General features: G+C 52.2%; 2 protein-coding genes and 1 long non-coding RNA gene across 11 annotated transcripts; 2 read left to right on the top strand and 1 right to left on the bottom strand.

Annotated features, from left to right (window-relative positions):
* Nucleotides 1–546: 546 nt before the first annotated feature.
* Nucleotides 547–13,367, top strand: LRRC23 (leucine rich repeat containing 23). 9 transcript variants are annotated; one of them, XM_074357750.1, is made up of 8 exons: nt 547–882; nt 8,041–8,213; nt 8,303–8,412; nt 8,828–9,081; nt 9,730–9,872; nt 10,504–10,640; nt 12,146–12,464; nt 13,052–13,190. In XM_074357750.1, the coding sequence occupies exons 2-7, from the start codon at nt 8,091–8,093 to the stop codon at nt 12,429–12,431; spliced, it is 1,053 nt and encodes a 350-aa protein (XP_074213851.1). In that variant the 5' UTR covers nt 547–882; nt 8,041–8,090; the 3' UTR covers nt 12,432–12,464; nt 13,052–13,190. The 9 variants fall into 9 exon arrangements, 8 of the variants coding, with proteins under 8 accessions (XP_074213851.1, XP_074213848.1, XP_074213850.1 ...); XM_074357747.1 differs by lacking the exon at nt 547–882 and adding an exon at nt 1,407–2,015; XM_074357749.1 differs by lacking the exon at nt 547–882 and adding an exon at nt 2,067–2,237.
* On the bottom strand, nt 3,438–7,202 carry LOC123617586 (uncharacterized). Its single transcript, XR_006725759.2, has 2 exons — nt 7,076–7,202; nt 3,438–3,665 (listed from the first exon to the last, which is right to left on the bottom strand). It is a non-coding gene; the product is annotated as an uncharacterized LOC123617586 (long non-coding RNA).
* Nucleotides 13,368–13,637: 270 nt separating the features above from the next.
* ENO2 (enolase 2) lies at nt 13,638–21,102 on the top strand. The gene is made up of 12 exons (XM_010957689.3): nt 13,638–13,791; nt 14,936–15,032; nt 15,554–15,649; nt 15,805–15,863; nt 16,153–16,222; nt 16,678–16,811; nt 17,044–17,266; nt 18,144–18,341; nt 19,134–19,335; nt 19,557–19,665; nt 19,829–19,887; nt 20,185–21,102. Exons 1-12 carry the CDS (start codon nt 13,645–13,647, stop codon nt 20,252–20,254), a joined length of 1,464 nt encoding a protein of 487 aa, XP_010955991.2. The 5' UTR covers nt 13,638–13,644; the 3' UTR covers nt 20,255–21,102.
* The last annotated feature ends 2,147 nt before the right edge of the window (nt 21,103–23,249 follow it).

The raw sequence follows: 23,249 nt of genomic DNA on the forward strand, positions 1-23,249 counted from the left end.
ATTTAATCTGAGAATTGTTGTGTTCAAGTTAAGTGTGCCTATGATGAAACTCCATCACACCTCATTTAATACGCACAACAGACAGCCCCATTTTTACAGATTCGTAAACTGAGGCTCAGAAAGATTAAACAACTAGTCCAAGACTAGAGCTGGTAAAAGGCAGTGGCAGGATTCAAAAAAGGACACTGCGCCAAACCCAAGAGCGGTGACGAAACGGGGACTGCAGAACACGCGGCCCAAGCCCGATGAGCCTCCCCCCGCTGCCGCCCGGGCGCCGGTTACGTAACCGCGGCGGGAGGCGGGCAGGAGCGGCGGCTCCCGCGGGGGCGGTCACGTGTGCCGACACCTGCGCAGGCGCGGCGGCCTGGCGGCCGGAGTGGCTCGCGCGCCCCCCAGCGGCCGCAGCCTGGCCTCCGCCCCGCCCGCCGCGAGGGCCGCCCCTGGGCTGCAGCTCCGGCTGCCGCCCACGCCAACCTCTTTCCGGCGCCGGCGTTTGCGTCTGGAACATTCTGCGCCGGAACAAAGGCCCCAGGCGGAAGCGAGGGCCTTTGAGGGGTGGCTGTAGCCCCCGGTTCCAGAGGGGAGTGGAAGGAGTTGAGTGCTCTTGTAGATCCGCTCATCGAAAATAATACCCCACGTTTCTTTACGTTTGAAGGGCTCCCTTCCTCCGTCTCTCAAAAACTTGTCCTTACTTCCCCATCTCCCTCTCCCTCCTGCTGGCACCGCTGTTCCGTCTAAGGACCCTGCTCCGGAGAGAATCTTTGTGTTCACCCGGGAGGAGGGAGGCCTGAAGCAAGAGACAGCCAGGCTGTTCTAGAAACTGCGGTGTGAAGGAGCTCGCCTGTTACGAACAACACTGCCTCTTAAACTCTACCTACTTAGGTCAGTCAGTCGTCAAAAGTCTTACTTGCCAAATCAAATGCCCTTTTGTTTAGCCTTGCTAAGTTTTAAAGTAGTGACTCAACTGTCTTTAGTTTTCCTCCACCTTTATGTCCTTCAGGGCCTCCACCCACTGGGGATCTCTCCCTGGCTTGTCCTCTGTTCACTCCTCATCTGTGGTTCTCAGAGTGGAGAGAGGAAGTAAGGGCATTTTATCTATAAGAGCAAATCCAAATTGAGGGCAGAGTGTCATTAATTGCTTTTTTTTTTTTGAATTTTGTGTTTTGTTTTGGTGGGGAGGTAATTAGGTTTACTTACTTATTTTAGTATTTTTAATGAAGGTACTGGGGATTGAACCCAGGACCTAGTGCATGCTAAGCATGTACTCTTACCACTGAGCTATGCCCTACCCCCTTAATTTCTTTTAAAAAGCACATTTAATATTCATTCAGCAAGTATTTCTTGAGCACTTACTCTGTGGCATGCACTGGGCCAGGCACTGGGAGGCAGAGCAAAACTGAAGGTCTGTTGGGGTTAGAAGAAGCCAATATAGAAGTAAAAAGTATTTGTTGTCTGGAAAGGAACAAACTTTATGATACACAGATTCGTGTGTAAAGACAAATTGTGTTTGCTGCTATCAAGGAAAAGCAGGGGGTTCCTAATTCAGATTATTGGTCAGGAAAGGCCTTTTTGAGAAGGCCCCGTTTAAGCTGAGGCCTAGAAGACCGCAGGAGTTTGTTAAGAGAAGAGTTCCACACAGAAGAGTACATGACAGCCCCAAGGAGGAGGGAGCTGGCTGGTTTGAGGAACTGGCTGTGTGGCTGGAAGCCAGAAGCAAAGGTCATGAGAGACCTGGCTGGGCTTTGCTTCTAGGCCTTGGTGAGGAGAAAGCATTTTATCCTAAGAGCAATGGGGAAAGCCTGAGGGGGTTTAAGTAGAAGTTTCTCTTTACTTTTGACAAAGCTTACTGTAGCTGCTCCTGCAAGATGGTTGGACGAGAGAGGGGGAGGGAAGAAATCAGGAAGACTGCTTAGGAGGCTAACGCAGCCCTTCCGGGGAGCAATGCTAGAAGTCTGCGCCAGAGCAGTGTCACAGAAGATGGAGAGAAGTGGATGGATTCCAGATCTGTTTTGGAGGTAGAATGGATCACACTTGGTAATAGATTCAATGGGGGCCAGGGGGGAAGGGTGTTTTTGAGGGAGAAAAAGTGACAAGGATGACCCAGGCTTTCTGGTTGGAACATCTGAACGGTGATCTGCGGAGCACTGAAGAAGCAGAGTCAGAGGGAAAGATACGGAATTTCTCTGGATATGTTAAGTCTGCGATGTCTCTGAGTTATATAAATGAAGAAGTAGGAGGTAAGCGATGAGCCTGGGACTGAGACAAGAGTTCTTGTGTGTAAACAGAAATTTGGGGTTCGCTGAAACATGCAGTGGTGTGCTGGAGCTGGCTCCAACAGGCTTGTGAGAGCTGGTGGTTAATTGTTCATGAATTCTGTGAGCCGGTTATTAAATGCAGTCATTTTTAAAAACTGAGGAGGGAAGGATATAGCTCAGTGGTAGTGTGCAGTGCTTAGCATGCACAAGGTCCTGGATTCAATCCCAGGCACCTCCATTAATAAATAATAATAATAAGTAAATGAATAAATAAACCAAATTACCTCCACCCCCCAAAAAAAACCCTTAAAATTGTATAAACATAGCTTAAATAAATCATATTAAAAACAAAGGTTAACAAGTACTCACAACTCATCACTAGTGATTTTACTGCTGCTGTATCAGTTTGCTAAGACTGCCAGGACAAGATGCCAGGTAGTTTAAAGAACAGAAATGTATTTTCTCACAGTTCTGGAGGCAATCCAAGAGCAAGGCGTCAACAGGGTTGTTTTGTCTGAGGCCTCTGTCCTTAGCTTGCAGGCGGCTGCCTTCTTCTGTGTCCTCACATGGTCTTTTTCTCTGTGTGTGCATTTCCTCCTCTTATACTGACACCAGGCAGGTTGAATTTGGGCCCACTGTAATGGCCTCATACAATCACCCCTTTTAAGGCTCTGTCCCCAGTACAGTCATGTTCTGAGGTATTGGGGGTTAGGGCTTCAACAAACCAATTTTGGGGGATACACAAAGCCCATAACAATTAAGCCCATAACAATTTTACTATTATCTATGTTTTTGAAATTATTTACCTCTATTGTGTTTCTATGGTGGAAACACCACATTGTGAGTTGCTAGCTTGAAATCGACTATGGTGGGAGTATTTACACCAGAGAAATCAGTAAATGCTAAAAAGTAGGGCTTTTTGTTCTCCCTGGAGAGACTGGTTTTTAAATATTTACCAGCACATCACTGCCATCGATGTTATTTAGTCTTTAGAGTATAATCTGGGTGTGAAAAATGGGAAACACACATGCGCATGCACACATGCACACCCATGCCTTTTGCTGAAGTGCTGCAAACTCTGGCTGGTAGAGATACAAAGAAAGACTTCTGAGTGTCACTAGTTTGCAAGCAGAGGCCGATCAAGAGGCTTTCCACTGAGTGACAGAAACTGATCAAATGATATTAAAGAACATCTCATAAGGACATTTATTATTGCACATAAAAATAAATCCAAGGGTAGTGGGGTCTTCTAGTAAAGAAGGTTCTTTTCTCTTATGAGAAAGCAGCAGGAAGGAACTCTCTCTGCTGAATGTGAAAGGCTTCTCTTGGGTACCAGATTGCCATCTGCAGCCATCACAGGACAGCAGGGAGACTCAGCCACAGGAGAAGGCAGTACTGTGGACAGCAGTCCTGGAAGACACAGTGGAGGGGAAGGACCAGCCAAACCTGAGGCTCAGCTCTAGCTCCCTATTTCCAGTGGTCTAATGGACATCTCCACGTGGATGTCCCACTACCACTGCAATCTCAGTAATTCCCAAAGAAATCGATCATCTTCTGTAACTCCAAGTTCAAATCTTTCTATTCCCTTCAGTGCCAATATTATTTTCCCAGCAACCCTAGACTCAGTCAAACCTTGGATATATTCATCTTCTTCATATCCTATGTCCATCCAGTTGCTGAGTCCTGTTGGACTTTCCTTTCCAACCCACCTCTTTATTCCAGGCCCTTATCATCCCCAGCTTCCTAATCTTTCTGCTTCTACCTTCAATGAGTCATTATTTATATATGTCATAAACGTGTAGTTAATCTGCATTTTCTATTTTAAGAAGAACTTAGCATCTTAAAATTTATTGAATTCCTCTACTTCTCTATCCAATAGACAGCCTATATATTCTATTATTAGAACTAATAAGATAGCAGGGTACATGATATATATAGAAAAATTAATAGTTATGTCAGTGTGGTACTAGAGCAGAAATAGCTAGGTATATTATATATAGATCAATGGAAAATAATAGTCCAGGAATGATAGATAGATAGATAAATGGCATTTCAAATCAGTAGGTAAAGATAGGATTAATCATTTCTTTAAGGCAACACTCTATAAACAAAATGAAAAAACAACTGGGAAAACATTTTCAGCATTTATAAAAGACAAAAAGTTAATGTATTTGTGTGGTGGTTTTAAAATGTGCCCACAAATTCTTGATACTCTTCAAGAAGTGGAGCCGAATTCCCCTCTACTTGATTGTGGGCTGGACTTAGTGTCTAGCTGCTAAAAATACGATAAAGTGGAAGTGATGCGTGTGATTTTGGAGATTAAGTCATAAAAGACACAGTGACTTCCATCTTGGTCTCCTCTCTCTGAGGAAGTCAGCTGCCGTACTTAAGGACACTTGGGCAGACCTAGGGAGAAACCCATGTGCCAAGGAACAGCCCTGCCAACAGCCATGTCAGTGAACCATCTCTAGCCCCAGTCAAGCTTTCAAATAACTGTAGCCCCATCGAAGATACTTCTAGATTCCTGATTCACAGAAACTGAGATAATAAATGTTGTTTTAAGCTACTAAATTTTTTTAAAACTAAAGTATAGTTGATTTACAATGTTTTGGGTGTACAGCGAAGTGATTGAGCTATATACACAGTGATTCTTTTTCAGAAAGATTATTTTCCATTACAGGTTATAGTCAAGACATGCACAGTAGGGGAGCGGTATAGCTCAGTGGTAGAGTATGCACTTACCATGCACAAGGTCATGGGTTCAATTCCCAGTACTGCCATTAAAAAATAAATGAATAAATACTTAATTACCCCACAAAAAAGAAAAAAAAATATTGACTATAGTTCCCTGTACTATACAGTAGGTCCTTGTTGTTTATTTATTTTATATACAATACTGTGTATTTGTTAACCGCAAATTCCTAATTTATCCTCCCTGCCAAACTACTAAGTTTTGAGATAATTTGTTATCATCAATTAAGAACTGCATTTGGCTACAACATAGCTCCCCCAAATCTGGTGGCTTAATGAATTTTTCACTCTTATATAAAATAAGTCTGGAAATAGGCAGTTCAGTGTTGGTATAACAGCTTCATGATATTTTCAGTGTCACAGCTGCTTCCCGCTTTTCTTCTGGCATCTTAGCATGTGGCTTATATTCTCTGGGTCATCTCATGGCCCCATGTGGTTGCTGGAACTGTAGCCATCATATTTCTGTTTTAGGCAGGAAGTCAGAGAAAGGGGAGGAGGAAAAAGGAACATTCTAGAAGGTTCACACGATGACTTTCTCTAATATGTCATTGATCTATCAGCAGTGAATGGGGGCTGAGAAATATTTTTAGCTGGGTACAGTGTTGCCCCAATAATATGAAAGTTCTGTTAGCTCACAAATTAGAAGACTATAAAAATTCAATTAAAAAATAAGCAAAGAGTTTAAATAGACAGTTCTCCAAAGGTACACAAATGGCCAATAAAAACATAAAAAGATGCTCAACACGTTTAGCCATCAGGAGAATGCAAATCAAAACCACAATGAAATAACACTTCACATCCACTAGGATGGCTATAATCAGAAACAGGTAATAGCAAATGCTGGCCAGGATATGGAGAAACTAGAACCCTCTAACACTCCTGATGGAAATGGAAAGTGGGGCAGCCACTTTGGAAAACAGTTTGCTGTTCTTCAAAAGATTAAGTGTAGAGTCACCATTTGATCCAGCACTTCCACTCCTTACAATTCCATTTGTAAGGAAAAAATTGCAATAAACTAAGTTGAAATATCGGAGGTCTGGTTCTATCTGTAACAGGTTTTTCAAATGAAAACAGTTTCTTCCTGGGGATTTGCATATGATATTTTATTTCAGGCTCCGAGCAAAATGCCTGGTACATAGTAAGCACTCAATATATAGGGTTGAGCAAATGAACTAGTATGTTGACACTGTAAATATTTTAGAATGAAATCTCCATGTGCGAAGAATCATGTCCTCCTCTGGAATCCATTCATTATAGCATAGAATTCAATATTTTGATACGAAGTGTTATTTTTGTATTGATACTAGTTAGGTATATAACCAAGAGAAATGAAAATATGAGGCCATACAAAAATTTGTACATGAGTGTTCATAGCAGCATTATTCATATATTTTTTCATTTTTATTTCACTTCATTCTTTTGCATTATAGGCCATTATAAGGTATTGAATATAGTTCCCAGTGCTATATACAGTAGGGCCTTGTTGTTTAGAGACTTAGTTTCCTCTTCTTCCAAATATCTATCTCACAGGATTGGAGTGGAAATTCAATATCATCTCACGCAATGTCTGGCAGGAACTCTCCAGAAATATTTCTTGCATCTCAACGTCTCTTTTCTGTCTCCTTTAACAAGTCACACAGGCTTGAGTGTCTGGGAGTGGCTGTATTAGTTCTTGTTGATTATTTATAGAACAACGTCGGATGAGTATTATTTTAGTGGGAACATGTTGGCTTTTCTCCCTTTATATCCCGCAGAAGGTTTGCATCAAACCAGTTGAGTATGTGAGGAGGATAGAAATGGTCCCAAACTGGGTTTAGCAGTCAATCCAGCGCTTCAGCACAGATTACACTCTTACTCGGCCCCTAACAGTCAGTATAGTTAAGCCTATTTTACAGATGGAAAAGTGGAGTCTTAGTTAAGTTACTAGTAAATTGCAGATCTGTCAAGACACCAACCACGGTCTTAAGATATATCCGGCCTGGGCTCCTTCCACTCCACCTGCCAAAAGTCTACCTGAAAATAATTAATGGGTGGAACCTATGCGAGAGTGGGGGAGCCAGACCACTTACCTGGGTATTTCTTGCTCCTCTTCCTCACCTTTTGCTTCAACAAATGAGTTTTCTTTTGAATTCACAGTACTTTTGCTTTGAGGATATCCGGTTCCTTTAAGGTTTCGGACGACGTAATGACTAGCCCCGCCCTTTATCCCCTCCCCTCAGCTCTTTGCTAAGCCCCGCCCACCGGCTTTTGCCCTGGGCCAATTACCGCGCCTCATCCGGGTTCCTGGGACTGGGAAATTGGGTTCGTAACCAGGCAACTACTGGTCCACAGGTTTCGCCAAGGATTTTCAGTTCAGGTATTCGCGGCTTTTCTCTCAACGGTTGCCGGCCGCGGAGGCCAAGGGCTCGCCTCCCGCCCCGTTGCCATAACAGCAGCACACAGCGCCTCCTTCTCCCTTGCCCCTCTACCAAACAATCCTTCCCTCTGGGGCCAGGACCTCTCCAGAACAGCTTCTAGTTGAGCAGAACCAGGGTCTCCACCCCTTTGCAGGGTCTGCTCCTTTGCAAAGGAGGATTAATTGAGTGGGAGAGTTGGAGGCTGGGCGTCAGTCTGGTGTCCCACAAGGGACAAGGAAATGGTGCTGCGCGGGGTGGGAGAGGTAGAAGACAGGAGTGGAACGGTGGTTAGGGATGAGAGGGGAGGGTACAGATCGGTAGGCGAGATTGGAGAAGAACGTGGCTTAAGGCAGAAGTGGGAAGGACTAGGGAGAGGGGAGTCCAGGAAGCTGGAGACCGAGTTACTGGAAGAGTGGGAGCCACTGAGAAGGGCAGGAAAGGTCTTGGGGGTCTGGGAAAGGGGTCCTTGGTGGGAAGTGGGAAGTGGAAGTTGAGAGTCAAAATGGGATGTTCATACGGCTGAGGAAAGAAACATAGCTGGGAGGAGGTTATGGGTGATAGGGTGATGGGAGGGGTACCCATCAATGGAGGTGAGGGAGTGGAGGCTTGGCGGACGCTGAGGAGACCTTCTTTCTCAGGACGAGGACCTAGCTTGATCTGACTCCAGAACCTTCAGCAGGGAAGAAAAATGTCAGATGAAGATCTGGAAGACTTTGAGCCAGACCTGGATGATCTGGAAAGGGAAGATGATGAGAAGGAGACAGAGGAGTGGGAGGACTACAGGAAGGAGGGAGAAGACTTCTTGGAGGAAGTGAGAACAGGGACACGGAGTGGTCCCGGGGTTAAAGGATGGGGTTAGGCTGGAAAGGGATATCTGAGTCTGTCCACTTCCTCCTGCAGTGGATGCCCACCCCCCTCACAGAGGACATGATGAAAGACGCACTATCTTTGCTCTGCAAGACGGGTAATGGGCTGGCTCACGCATATGTCAAGCTGGAGGTTAAAGAGAGGTGCGTTTATGGGGGACCAGAAGAGGTCTGAGGTTGTAGGGCCCAATTTCCTTTCTCACCCTCCATCCTGGGTGTTTTGGCCAAGTTTGGACCTCTGCCATCCTGGGCCAGTGAGGAGGGAGGGATAGAATCTACTTGTCAGGAGTCTGTGACTCCCTGCGTCAGGGCTGGCCTGGGGAAGTGGAGGCTGTGAGGGTATGCGGGGGGATTCCTGTTGGACGCCCTTGCTTGTCCTTCAGAGTGTCAGTTCTCCACCCTTCACAGACACGGTCCCTGCCCACTATTAAGAACCACTTTCTTTCCCCCTCCCTACCCCTCCCATCTGTCACCCACTCTTCTCTTCTTCCCTATAAGCCATCTTCTTGCTGCCCGTGCTGGATTCTTTACCCTAACCCTGGCCTCTGCCGTCTCCTAGGGATCTGACAGACATCTACTTGCTGCGTTCCTACATCCATCTGCGCTACGTGGATGTTTCTGAAAACCACTTGACAGACTTGTCCCCACTCAATTACCTCACCCACCTACTCTGGCTCAAGGCTGATGGCAACCTGTTGCACACCGCCCGGCTGAATGAACTGCCCTACCTGCAGATTGCCAGTTTTGCCTATAACAAGATCACTGACACTGAGGGCATCTCCCATCCTCGTCTGGCCAGCCTGGATCTCAAAGGTGAGGCCTTAGGATGGACCTCACAAGATTCCTTCCTAGCCTGGGGCCAACAGAATTGGGCAGCGTGGTCCCTGACTGTGCCACACAGCAATCTGCATTCATTCATTCATTCATCACTCCTTCAGACCCTGGTCATGATTCATGATGACTGTTCCATGTGCTAGAGAGATGGCAGTGAACAAAACAAAGAAAATCCCCATTCTCATGTAGCTTACGTTCTAGTTGGGGGGGACAGACAATTATCAGTGATCACAATAAGTAAATGTATAAAGCATGTTAAAAGGAGATAGGTGCTATGGAAAAATAGATCACAGTGAAAGGAATGGGGGTGATTTCAAACAGGTTGGTTAGGATAAGTGTCATTGGGAAGTTGACATTTGAGCAAAGACTTGGAGGAGGAGAGTGAGCGAGCCATGTGGATTGCTGGGCACCCTCATTCTCTCCTCAAAGCCTTAGGTGGACACGTCCATCAGGCCCCTGGACCACCAGACCACTTGCCCCGGAGCCCAGGAGGTGTGAAGTCTGGAGCTGTCCCTCCGCACACCCACCTGGTGTTAGAGAAGATGATGCAGAGGCTCCCCAAATTCCTGCTCTACTGCTGAACAGCCAGAGCTGCCCTTTGAACTCTTGACATTCTCCTTCTCTCAGGGAACCACATCCGTGTGGTGACAGGTCTGGACCCCCAAAAGCTGATCAGCCTGCACACACTGGAGCTTCGGGGGAACCAGCTGGACAGCACCCTGGGAATCAACCTTCCTAAGCTGAAGAACCTCTTCCTGGTAGCTCACTGGGTCAGAGTGGGGCTGGTACTGGGAAGGGGGTGCCTGTCCTGGGGGCCAGGATGCCTGACTTCTACTTGATTCACCTACTAACTTCATCATCATTTACTGAGCCCTTACTGGGTGCCAGATGCTGTAGGGATGCAAAGTCAAAACAGACAAGGTGCCTACCACTGAGCGGGGCTGACAACACACACTGTGTAGATAATACAGAGACAGTTTACTCTGATCCAGGCAGTAGCATAATGTGTACGACTGAGGTACAGACATCAGGCTAAGGAGGCCACTTCTGTGTCTAGTCTTTTAGACTCTTGAGCTTCTTCATTCCAGGATGGTGCTGAAGCCGTTGCTCCTCAGTGGAGCAGTGAGGACACTTGGGCGGGGGGATGGGTTGAAGCATCTCTGTAATCAGAGGCGGCTATGGTGGGATGGGCAACAGGGGTTTATGGCTGACCTTCCTCTGGGCCGGCAGCTTCTCCTGAATTCTGTATTCCCTGCACTGATCTCTGCCCACCTCCGCTCCCCTCCTGCACCCTCCCTCTCCACTTCGTAGATTTGCTCTTTTGCTGCATCTCTTTCTGATTTCTCTTCCTCCCTGCTCCCTCTCCCCTCTCCCAATCCATCTGCTATACCCTGGGGCTAGGCTCAGAACATGCTGAAGAAGGTGGAAGGCTTGGAGAACCTAAGAAATCTCACTACCTTGCATCTTCGAGACAACCAGATTGAAACTCTGAGTGGCTTTTCCAAGGAAATGAAGTCACTGCAGTATCTCAACCTAAGGTATGCACCCCCTTTAGGTCCCACCTTGCTCCTGCCCCAGTCAGGAGCCTTGTGTTCCTCCCTGGTCCCAATCCCTGAGTCCTAGCCTACTCCCAGATTCTTATCTCATCCTCTATCCTGATCCTTACCCCCCTTTCCTTAATTTCTTCTGCATTCAGTCCTGACTGCAGCTCCAAGACCTTTATAGTCTGAGCTCCCTGAGCCCTATTCATTCAATCCACGGTTACTGAGAATGTGCTATGTGCCAGGCCTTGGGCTGTGTGTCAGGAACCATCTAAAGGAGTCAGAGATGGTCTCTGTTCTCAGGGGACTCACAGTCTGGCTCCAAGTCTGTTTTCTTGGTCCTATCCCATAGAAGTTTCCACTGCCCTTCTCCATCTCCTGGACCTCAATTCTTCCAATTTCCTGCCTCTCTTCTCCCGAGCCCCACCTGTAAGGGATGGCCCCACATTGATATAAAACACAAGGTGTGCTCAGCTTTGAGGAGAGGAGTATTTAAAAGAAAATTCCTAGGTGGAGAGGCGCTGAGGAGCAGGCGATTTTCTTTCAGCAGCTCCTGTCTGGTGGCGGATGTTACGTGTGTTTCTTTAAACAAAGATGTAAAGAAATTTCCTCTTTAGTCAACGAGGCCAAATGGCCAAATCTTCGAGGCTGGCAATGGAAAGAGACTCTCCAAGTAGGGAGGGGTGGTTGTACCTTGAAGCCCTGAGTCCTGGAGTGATCGCACAGTGGTCTGGTGGGGTGGAGGGGCTGCTGTTTTCCTGTCAATGGTCTAGACAGGGATAACGGACCTTCCTCACTGGCTGTCAACCAGGGATGTTTGGAAGTAAGTGGAGGGAGAGGGTTTGTCTCAGTCAGTGACCGGGAGGTGCCTCTGGGGCGAAAGACCTGCGACGCACAGGACAGCTGGGGACCAAGTGCGTGTAGCTCTCCCATGAGAAGCACCGCGCAAGGTTCAGCATCTCTCTGAGATAAGGCTGAAACGTGGAAGCCTAATTTCATAAAGGAGTGAGGCAAGAGCAAGGAAATAAAAGCAGAGTCTTGTACAATTTACACACACCCGAGGGGAGGACGCTTGCTCTTCAGGCTGGGAGGCCCCAACCCACCCCTAGCTCTAAGCTCCTTCCTGTGGGAGCCCCAAACCTCTGACTAGGTGTGATGACACAGAAGAAATCTGTCCCTGAGAGGGAGACTCCCCCCTCCTCCCCAACTGTTAGACAGGGTTGAGACCTAGCTCTGCTGCTCCAAGAGGATAAATACGACACATTCCAGAATAGACAGTGGCACCTAGAGATTCCTTGAAGGGCAGAAGCAGGACAGGAGTGGGGTTGGATGGCATCTCAACAGCGAATCTGGCTATGTTTGGCGGGCCAGCCCACAGAGGCCACGTTTCTAGAGAAACCGGAGCCCAGCGGGAGATTTGCCCCAAGACCCCATTCCTGGCAGTTGGTCTCCAAAGCCCACAGTTCCCTGGTGAACCCCTCCTGACTGCACCGCACCGGCAGGGGCAACATGGTGACTGACCTGCGGGAGCTAGCCCAGCTGCGGGACCTGCCCAAGCTTCGCGCCTTGGTGCTGCTGGACAACCCGTGCACAGATGAGAACGACTACCGCCAGGAGGCCCTGGTGCAGATAGCACAGCTCGAACGCCTGGACAAGGACTTCTATGATGAGGAGGAGCGGGCTGATGCCGATGAGATCCGTCAGAGGCTGAAGGAGGAGCAGGAGCAGGAGGCTGAGCCTGAGCCCGAGCCCGAGCCAGAGCCAGAGCCTGAATCCGAACAGGACTAGTTATTGATCTAGCGGTTCTGGCCTCCAGGGATAGTAAGAAAGTGGGGCAGGGAGGCAGGAAGAGGAGGCTGGGGTCTGCAGATGGGGAAGAGGAGGAGTGGCCGTAGGAGGAGGGGGTGAAGAAGGCATAGCCAAGGAGAACCCTAACCCTAACCCTGGGTTAGGAGCCAGGGGTGTCCCAGGGTCAGGAGAAGGAACCAGAAGGGCCTGGGAGGAGCTGAAAAAGGCCGAGGAGATACATCAGGAGGCCTAAAGAGTAAGTGAAAAGAATCCGGGTGGCAGGCAGAAGTGGTGGTGTGGGCTGGGCAGCCACACCTGACTCAGAGTGGAGATCAGCCGGAAAGGCTAGGCTGGGGCATGGTGAGGGGTGGGTTAGGGGCAGTGTATGAGGATGTGGGCTGGGTCTAGGGGAGGGGAAGAGGGGAAGATCCTGTACAATTATCTGAAGCTAAAAATAACAGGACACAGGGGCAGAAGGAAGAACGGAGGGCAGGGTGAGGCAGAAAGAGATGGAGGTGATGAGTCCAGGGAAGGGTGGCAGCTGGCACTCCAGATGGGGCAGGGGCAGCAGTGGGAGAGCAGCAGGGCCCAAAGGCTTGGCTTCTGTCCCCTTCCTCCAGGAGAGCAAAGATGCTGGTCCCAAACTGAGAAGACTCCCAGTTACAGGAGCCACCACACGCACACCCCTCATCCGGAGCGGAGGCTGCCTTCTCCTGCCTCAGGCCTGGAAATCTATCACAGCCTGGCGCCCAGGATCTGTATGGGACACCTGGGCAGCGGTGCTTAGGCAGGGGGCAGCCTTCAGGCAGGTCTGCTGGGAGTCAGGCCTGGATGGGCCAAGGGGATGCTGCAAGAATTGGCTGTGGAGGAGCTTCGGAAGCGGCGGCCTGGGGTGTTAGGAACAGCTCGGTTTTCCAATAAAGAGACATTTTGATACTCTTGTGTCTGACCGGGTTTGTGAGACACTGAGTCTATGGTGGGCTTCACTGGCGTGAGGCTGAGACTGTTACTTTACGGGGGGTCGGTGTGTGGGTATGAATGCAGGTGGGCGGTGGGAGGCCAGGTCCTGAGTCGCCCCCAGCCCCTCCCCCATCACTCTCCCCGAGCCCTCCCCACCCCACCCCATCGGTCCCCCACCCCCGTCGGTCCCCCACCCGCGCTCCTACGTGCGCCTCCGCCGGCGGCTCCTGACTCATCGGGGGCTCCGGGTCACATGCGCCCGCCCGGCCCTATCGGCGCCTCCCCTCGCCCGCCGCCCGGGAGCCGCAACCGCCGCCGCCGCCACTCCCGCTCTCTCTGCGCCGCCGCCACCGCCGCCACCGCCAGCACCGCCGCCAGAGGCTGGGTCTGCAGCCCTGAGGTGAAGCCCCGGCGGAGCCCCGCGCCCCTCCGGCCCCCTTCCCTCGCCGCTGCGCCCCCGCCCCTCTTCCCCTGCCTCGCGCATCCCTTGCCCCGCGGCGCTGCGCACCTGCTCCATCACCCGCGCCTCCCCGGCACCCCTCCTTCCCTGGCATCCCCGGCCGGTCGGTTTCAGGCTGTCGCCCCTTCCTCATTAGGGCGCCAGGCCTCTCCACACCTGTGTGTCTCTAACTGCGCCTTTCTCTACCCTTGCCTGCCCCCTCCCCATGCCCGTCTTCGCCTCTGTCGATGTTTTAAATTCATGGTCTCTCAGGACTGTGCATTTTTATCCTGGCATGTCCCTTGGCTTTGCATCGGGGAAATGTCTTCTCTCATCCTTCCTCAGCATCCCCAGACTTCCTCTAGACCCCCTCTCTCCCACTCCTCCCCCGCATTGCCTTCTCCCATTACGGTGCTGCTCTCCACTGCACGGGGAAGGGATGGGAGGCGGGGGGAATTTGCCTAGGGGTCGAGGGGAGGGCTGGCCCAGGTTTGCCTCTCCCCACGGATCTCTCCTCCCCCTCCCTTCCGACTGCAACCCCCAGAGACTGAGGACCCTCTCTCCAGACTTCTCTACTGTACATCTCTCCGGAAGAGGAGGGACGTACGTTTGGAGAGAGATTGGGACCCAGGAGTGGGGGCTGGGGTGTTAAATTGGCTGAGATGGGGGCTCCGGAGGACAGGCCCCAGCTGTCCAGGCAACCCATGTTCTGGCTCCACGGAGACATGCAAGGCTGGCAGCCACACGGCTCTGAGGAGATCTGGGGGAACCCCACCGCCGGCTGCTGCTGCAGCTGCCGAGGGGGCGAGGAAACCGCTGCCCCTCCCCTCCTCACTGCGGTGTCCTCCCTTCTCGGCGTTTACTCTTACCCCGCCCCCCACCGCAGTGACCTCCCCTTCTTCACTGCTTTGACCTTCTCCTCTCCCCACGGCGGGGGGGATCCCTTCTACAGCCGACGGCCGCAACCTGCTCCTCCCCACCCCCACCTACTGCAGTACCCACTTTCCCATCCCTCCCAGCCTCCCACCGTCCGGCCCCTCCCACTGATCTCAGGCTCCACCCCTCTAAGCCTCTTAGCTTTCTCCTTCCTTCCCTTCCACCTAAGATCCCAGCCATCATGTCCATCGAGAAGATCTGGGCCCGGGAGATCCTGGACTCCCGTGGAAATCCCACGGTGGAGGTGGATCTCTACACTGCCAAAGGTAACGGGCAGGGCCTTCCCACAGCCCCCATGCTGGGTTGCCCTGGCCTGGGAGGGGAGGCTTCCCAGATTCCTGGTGGGGATGGGGTGCTGGGCCAGGCTCACAAGCCCGGACTGTGGGGGCTGGATCATTCCTGTCCAAGGGAACCAGGAGAGGCTGGCCTCTGGGTTCTAGTTTCTGCCTCTGCACTTCTGCGTGTGCACTGTGTGTGTCTGTGCGCGCGTGCGCACTGTGTGTGTGTGTGTGTGTGTGTGTGCGCGCGCGCGCGCGCTGCCTGCTTCATTTCCATGGGTTCCTGCTTATCCATGTGGCACCTCAGTTGGGCAGATGAAGAGGCCACTGCTTGTGCATCTGCCTCTGTATGAGTGTATGTGTGTGTGTGTGTGTGTGTGTGTGTGTGTTAAGGAGCAGTGTGGGAGAAGGCTGGACGTTGCAGGTGGTAATGTGGAGCTGGAAGGCTGAAGGAATCTCTGGTCCCTGTGGTGTCCTGTCTTCCTCCTCATTACACGTGCCCCTCCCAGGTCTTTTCCGGGCTGCAGTGCCCAGCGGAGCCTCCACTGGTATCTATGAGGCCCTGGAGCTAAGGGATGGGGACAAACAGCGTTACTTAGGCAAAGGTGAGGCCCTTTCTCTGTTCTGGGCTCTCGCATTCATCAGCGTTATATTCCTACCTCACACCAGTCCCCAGCCCTCTTCCTGCATGCCGTCCCCCCACCTTTCCCTTCTGGCTCCTCCTGGCTTGACCTGGCCTGGCCTCTCTACCTCTCCCCAGGTGTCATGAAGGCAGTGGACCACATCAACACCACCATCGCCCCGGCCCTCATCAGCTCAGTGAGGCCCACTCTTTGCTGGGGATGGCAGGACCAGAGTCCTGGAAGGGATCCTAGATTAGGGGAGGGTGAAGAAAAGGGAGAAAGGCCCACCTCTTGGGATCATGGTTACCAAGGGAAGGGTGCTCCTTGTTCCCATGGGGGTTCAGGTCCCCTAATCCAGACAGGCTGCTGTCACAGGAACCTGGTTGGACCCTGGCTGGATGTGAGCCTGTGTGTGGATGGGGGTCCCCTCTATCTTAGGGTCCAGTCTCTATCCCAGCCTTGGGTGATGGAGGCTCTGTTTGCAGGGTCTCTGTGTGGTGGAACAGGAGAAGCTGGACAACTTGATGTTGGACTTGGATGGGACTGAGAACAAGTGTAAGCGGGGGCTGGGAGAAAGCGGGGGTGTGCAGGTGGGCATGAGAGGGGCAGACAGACAGCTGAAGGGCCAGTGCTGTGAGGGCTTCTTTGGAAGGACCAGCCCTTCCTGTGGCCTCCTCCCAAAGCCAGAGCAAGAGAAGATGAGTTGCCCTGCAGTGGGAGGGAGTGACATTAGACAGAAGGACAAACTCTGCAGCATAAGGAAGGGGGAGTTGGCAGCAGAAGTCTGTGGTCTCAGGGATGTTTAGGAATAATTACAGCTCTCCACCCTTTCCAGTCATCCCCGCCCCCTGCCCCTGCTATTTTCAGAAGAGGATGAATGAGGAGTTGCAGGAGTGGAGAGGGAGGAGGGGGTCTCCTTTACTGGTTCCTTCTGGGGAGTATAGGTGGAGGCCAGGGCTAGAAGGGAAAGGGGACATGTTTGCTCAGTGCCTTCCTCTATAATCTCCTAGCCAAGTTTGGGGCCAACGCCATCCTGGGTGTGTCCCTGGCCGTGTGTAAGGCAGGGGCGGCCGAGCGGGAATTGCCCCTCTATCGCCACATTGCTCAGCTGGCTGGGAACTCAGACCTCATCCTGCCTGTGCCGGTGAGCACTGCCTCCTGCCTGTGCCTCTCCCAAGGGTGGGTAGGGAGGGAGCAGGGGACCTTGCAAGGACCAATGGGAAGGAGGAAAGTGAATTGGGGCAGCTAAAGAGAAAGGATGGGGACAGGAGACCCTGAGTCTGGGCAGCTGGAGGAAGTCTGGGATCTTGGGTTGAGACTCCCAGGGGCAGAGAAGGAAGTGCTCTGTGACTTTTCCATCCTCTTGTGGCTCCCAGGCCTTCAATGTGATCAACGGTGGCTCTCATGCTGGGAACAAACTGGCCATGCAGGAGTTTATGATCCTCCCTGTGGGCGCCGAGAACTTTCGGGATGCCATGCGACTCGGGGCGGAGGTCTACCACACACTCAAGGGTGTCATCAAGGACAAGTATGGCAAGGATGCCACCAATGTGGGAGATGAAGGTGGTTTTGCCCCCAATATCCTGGAGAACAGTGAAGGTGAGGCCCGGAGCCGCACTCCCAGCTCTAAGTCTCACTCCATCCTGGGACATCAGGGAGGGCCACCCACTTCACCAAGTCCCAAGGAGGATGCAGGAGGGTCCATGAACTAACTCCAAGAGGTACCAGTCCTCGGAGTGGGTGCCAGAGGGCGTAACAAATTCACACGCAGGCCTAAAAGGACGGTCTTTACCTGCCCAGCCAGATCCGTTAGCATCTGTAAGTTCCCACTGGAGCCCCTGGCAGTGCCGGGAGGTCGTCTGTGGGATCCATCCCAGCCTTTAACTCTGATGGATTCTCAGTTTGATGAGATACACCAGACTCCAGGGAATACACTCCAAATGTGTCCCATTCCCACTCCAACCTTGTAGGCCTCTAGGATTCTTAATTTTTCTCTACCCTGGGAGAAAACTTATAATGATGAGAACAATACAGACAGGTCATGGCTAAGAGTTAATGTTCTGGAGCCAAACTGCCTGGATTTGCATCTTGACTTAAAGAGTTCCTGGCTGGTGACCTTGCTCACTCGGTTGTGCTCTCTGTGCTTGTCTTTCTTATCTGTAAAATGGGAACCATAACAGTATCTACCTCTTAGCATCACTGTGAGGATTAAACAAGATCATCTGTGTAAAGTGCTTAGGTGACACAGCCCTCAATAGATGACAGCTATTTAAAAAAACTATTATTAACAGCATCCCATTCCTCTGTCTTCCTTGAAGGTGGCCTGCTCGTCCCAGACCTTGGGATAACCCCAAAACCACCTCCACCAGATCTCTTCCCAGCCACAACCCTGCACCTCTGTTCTGAATTTCTTTCTGTCTCTCATTCCTCCTCATGCACCCTTCCTGCTGGTGATCTCACTGTATTCCATCCCCAGCCTTGGAGCTGGTGAAGGAAGCCATTGACAAGGCTGGCTACACGGAAAAGATTGTCATTGGCATGGATGTCGCTGCCTCGGAGTTTTATCGTGATGGCAAATATGACTTGGACTTCAAGTCTCCTGCTGATCCTTCCCGATACATCACTGCGGACCAGCTGGGGGCTCTCTACCAGGACTTTGTCAGGGACTATCCTGGTGAGAGCAAGGGCTGGGGCTGAGAGGGCAGGGGGAGGGGAGGGGTTAGGCAGGGATGTGTTAGAGCAGCTCTGGACCTTAGGGGATGCTGCTTCAGGGGCCAGGTAGAGATGTCCTAAGAAAGCCCTGAGAACCAGAGACGGGTGAAGGAGCCTCCTGCAGGCTGGGCTTTGTCCATCGTGTAAATGTGCAGGGATCTGTGATGAATCTGTTCCATCTGCTTTGGATCCTGAGTAAAGTCACGAGCTCTGAAACTGCTGCTAGGGTCGTGGGGAGGGTGTGGAAGGAGCCAGGCATGGTGAGAGAGTGACCGGATCCGGCAGGGAACTAGCACAGTTCAGATTCTTTGATTGATACAACTGGGTGCTGAGTGGGGCTGGAGCCACGTGTGGCTAGAACAGGAGGCCGAGGGGGAGCTGAATCACCTGCTCCAGGTCTCCCGGGGCCTTTCACCCATGGATGGAGGCAGCTGGTTTACATCTTCCTGAGACCGAGCGAGAGAAAACAGACATAACTTGCAGAATGAAGGATTTAGAACAGCAACGAGGAAGGGCCTCCTGGTAGAAAATAGAAAAGTGCAAAGACAGATTGTGAGCAAGTTTCTAAATCTTTGTTTCTTCAAAGGTTTTAGGAAGAATCAAGATAAGAATCAGTCAAGGCAGGATTATTTCAGGGGGGCGGGAAGTGGGGGTGCAGAGGCGCAGTCGGCCAGGGGGTCTCATCTGTCCATTCAGGGAGTCAAAGTGGGGGTGCTCTGGCCTGACACAGAGCCCCCTCACCTCTTCCCCATAGTGGTCTCCATTGAGGACCCTTTTGACCAGGATGACTGGTCTGCCTGGTCGAAGTTCACGGCCAATGTGGGGATCCAGATTGTGGGTGATGACCTGACTGTGACCAACCCAAAGCGGATCGAGCGAGCTGTGGAGGAGAAGGCCTGCAACTGCCTGCTGCTGAAGGTCAACCAGATCGGTTCGGTCACAGAAGCCATCCAAGCGTGAGTGCCCTCCGGCCCTCTCCCACTCAGCTCATTTCTGTGGGATGCCTCTTGCAAGTGGCCCCCTTCCCCTCCTGCCCCCCACTGTCCCCCAGGATCCTGGAGTCACCTTCATGGCCCTCCTGGTTCTTCTCCGTCCAGATGTTTTCTGACCAATGTTGGGGTGGGGGAGAGAGTGCAGGTGTCGGGGGCTGGGGCCCAGTGCTGCTGTGTGGCTGCAGGTGCAAGCTGGCCCAGGAGAACGGCTGGGGGGTCATGGTGAGTCACCGCTCAGGAGAAACTGAGGACACGTTCATCGCTGACCTGGTGGTGGGGCTGTGCACAGGCCAGGTGAGTGGGAGGGAGACCTCTGTGCAGTTGGTGGGTTCTGGGCTCAGGTGAGTCTCTCCTTCCAGGTGTCTGCAGGTATTGGGGGAATTTCAAGGGAGTATAGATTTTCTTTCAGGGAGCGAAGGGGCAGCCACTGAGCTACTTATCTTCTGGGATGTTTCAGATCAAGACTGGTGCCCCGTGCCGTTCCGAGCGTCTGGCTAAGTACAACCAACTCATGAGGTGAGGGAACCTCGGGGAACGGGGGCCAAGGGACCAGAGGGCTCAAAGCCCGTTTGCCCACCATTTCATCTTCAGTGCCCAGGGCCTGGAGAACTGGAGGCATCCAGAAAATATTTTTCAGTGATGTGTTTACAGATGGCCTGACTGATGGCCCATGGAAAGCCAGGGAATGCCCAGGCTCAGTCCAGGATCCAGGAGCGGATGGTGTGAGGGGCTTGGAGAATGGAGGCCTCCTGGAAAGAGAGGCAGGGGTACCACTGCTCCCCTGATGCTTCTTTTTTGGCTTATCTCTCTCAGGATTGAAGAAGAGCTGGGGGATGAAGCTCGCTTCGCGGGACATAATTTCCGCAATCCCAGCGTGCTGTGATTCCCCTACCGGCCTGGAGACTTGGAACCCCTCACCCCTCCTCCTGGAAGCTCTTCCTTCTGGTCCTGCTCGAAATTTCACCCCAGACACCCCAGCTGACCTGCTGCGATGCTTCTTGGCTGGTCCAGCCCCTGCTGTCTCCGCTTGCCCGTCTCTGGGTTCCACACTCTCCACTCCTTCCTTTCCATTCTCCCTCCTCAAAAACTGGCCATGGACTGAGGGTTTTAAGGGCGTCCACGGAGGGCCGATCAGGGTCTGAGACGGAGTGTCAGGGTCAGTTGCTGTGGTATTTGTTTACAGAGGGGGCATGCGTCACGTGTCCTTTGTGCTGGTCGTGTTTCTGTAATCTGTATGAGGCAGAACTGCGCTGAGTGCTGAGTGGAGGGGAGGTCTGTGCTGGCTGCGTGCTCGTGCCTGGCCGAAGGAGGCTCTAGGGTAATATTTATTCATTTATTTATTTTTCATTCATCTTGTTAGTTAATGAATCACTTCCCCATAACTCCAGGGCCAGAGACCGGCCTGACTGGAGGGGGTTGTGTGTCTGTATTTCATGTGACTGTAGATTCCCAGATGGCCTGGGGTGGGAGTCTTGCTGGAACGGGAAGGGTAACTGAATGATGACAGTTCCTGTGTGTTCCAAGCCTTAACTGCAGCCTGGCTCAGTCCAGAGGTGGGGCTGTGCGCCTGGGGGCTCTCCCCCATTCCTCTCTCCCCGGCCGTCGCTTCCCCGTTCTTCCTCCAGCTGTACCCCAGCACTGTCTCACTCCCCTCCGTGCCATGTTCCACAGCTGCCAGCACCTCTGTGGCGTTGAAATGAGCACCACCATTAAAGTCTGAGTCACCGTGCATTAGTGTGTCTGAGGAGTCTTACTCTAGTCTACACAAGAGGACAGAAGATGGAGCTCCTGGAAATCAGTGAAACTGGATAGCAGAGCTGGGGCGGAAACAAAAAGAGGAAGAAACCCAACAAACACGGCCAGGAGGATGGCACTGCCTACCCTGCCCTGGCCAGGTGGGGAGCACGTTGCCTTGCTTTAGCAGCAAGCCTGGGCGCCAGGACCCAGGTGAATTAGGGGTTCTTAACCTGGGGTCCAGGAATCCTAAAAGGATCAAAAATTTTGTGCTTATGCATTTTTGGAGAAAAGGGCCCAAAGTATTTCTGGATTGGCCAAGGGCCTTGACCAAAGAAGGAATGAGGCTGGAGCAGCTCCTTACTGGCCCTCTCCCAGACACCATCTTGGCTGCTTCTGGGACAGGACAGCCCAGCCCAGGCAGCACCCCTGCAAGGTGGGGACCTGGGGAGGGAAGAATGGACCAGGGGGCCTGGAGGAGGCCTGAGGAAACTCAGCCTTCCAATAAACGGGAGGTTTAGGACCTGGAGGGCTGGGTCAGCCTGCCGGTAGGATGCTGGTGTGTGGCCAGAGACCCACTGTCAGTCTTCAGCTCCAGCAGGGCCTCAGTGTTGAGATGGGAACCCAGAACCCCCTGGGGGAGAAGCCCCCTCACAGGGCTGGGATACCAGGGCTCAGCTGGTTCAGGCGGTGGGGAGCTGCGGCCACTAGAGGGAGTAAAGGTTCTGCAGGACGTGGCCTGCACCCGGGCCAGGGGTGAGGTGGGAGGAATTTCAAGGTTGCTCCCTCTGTGGGCCTCCCACTCTGTTTCTTCTCTGAGTTCTGGTTCTGGGCCCCCTCTGCCATCCTGCTGGGCTCCAGGACTGGAAGAGGATTCCAGTTCTGTACAGGGAGGACCCTTTTCTCTGCTTTTCTCTTTCCTATGTTGCTGACAACTCAGCCATTTTCAGTTCAAATATCTCCTTGCCCTCTCTAAGCCTCTTCACTCCAGTGGGGGCATCTCAACTTTCCCTTCTCTGCTGTCTACTGTGCCCCTTTCTGTTTCCCTTGGGCACGGTGTGCTTTTCTGGGGTCCATCATGTCTGCTGTTCTTCAGTAATCTTGGACTGACCAGGGCCCTTCTGGTTGGAGCCACATTTCCTAACCTCTGCCGTTTCCTCCCTCCTTTGCTAGGTGGCCTTCTCTGGCAGCCACCCCCTCAACCCCCCCCCAACTACTCCCCCAATCCAACCCCTCAGGTACTGGGTTGGATTGGGTTACAGCTAGCTCTGCCTGGGCCTCCCAGGCCCCTCTCACCACTTTCTTTCTGTGCCGTTGCCTGGAGACCAGTGGGTTGTGGGGAGCTGGGGCCAGAGAGGGAGCTGGAGTGAGGGATGATGGGGTGTGTGTGATGCTCCCTGAAGCAGAATTGGGAGCCTGGGTCCCAGGTAGGGGAGGAACTGGAAGGAGTAGGCCCTGCCTTCTCTCCTCACTCTCCCCACCCCCTGTTCCTATCAATGCCTAAATTTTTCTTTTAGGCTCAGATGTGTCACCATCCTAGCCCATCCCTTAGTGGTTAAAAAAGGAGGGAGAAGAGCTCTGTCTGGGAGCTGGGAAGGGCCTGGGCCAGAGCCCAGTGGGGGACTGCACTGAGAAGTGCAAAGAGGAAACGCAGTGGGGGGCGGGGAGGTGGGGAGGAGTCTTGGAACAAAGTTGGGGGGTGTGGAGGAGGAAGGGAGTGGGCAGTGGGGTGGGGTGGGGCGGAGCTCTGTGGAAGGCCCTGAGGGATGCGGAAGGTGGGCCTGGGGTAATAAAGTGAGTGCCAACCAATTCAAGTGTCTGAAGAGTGGTGATTCATTCCTAGGCCAAGGAAGCCTTCCGGCTCAGGTCCCCAGCGCTTTAGAATCCGTTTAGAGCTTTTGGGTATTGCTAGAACTTGGCTGAGCCTGGCCCTAAGAAATATGAGGCAAAATCTACTAGTTGCTACAAAGCCAACCTCCTTTCCTTCCAGAAGGCTGGCGGGGTTCTGCCTTCAGGGCCCTCCCTCTGCCTCTAGCCAGCTTGGCTACACACACCCCCCACCCCCACCCCAAATCTGGAGCGCTATTGAGGGCTCTCGATCCAGATCCAGACTCTGGCTCCAGCTCTTCCTGTTTCCCAGCCTG

Source organism: Camelus bactrianus, chromosome 34 (assembly GCF_048773025.1).
Source record: "Camelus bactrianus isolate YW-2024 breed Bactrian camel chromosome 34, ASM4877302v1, whole genome shotgun sequence".
NCBI classification, from domain to species: Eukaryota; Metazoa; Chordata; class Mammalia; order Artiodactyla; family Camelidae; genus Camelus; species Camelus bactrianus.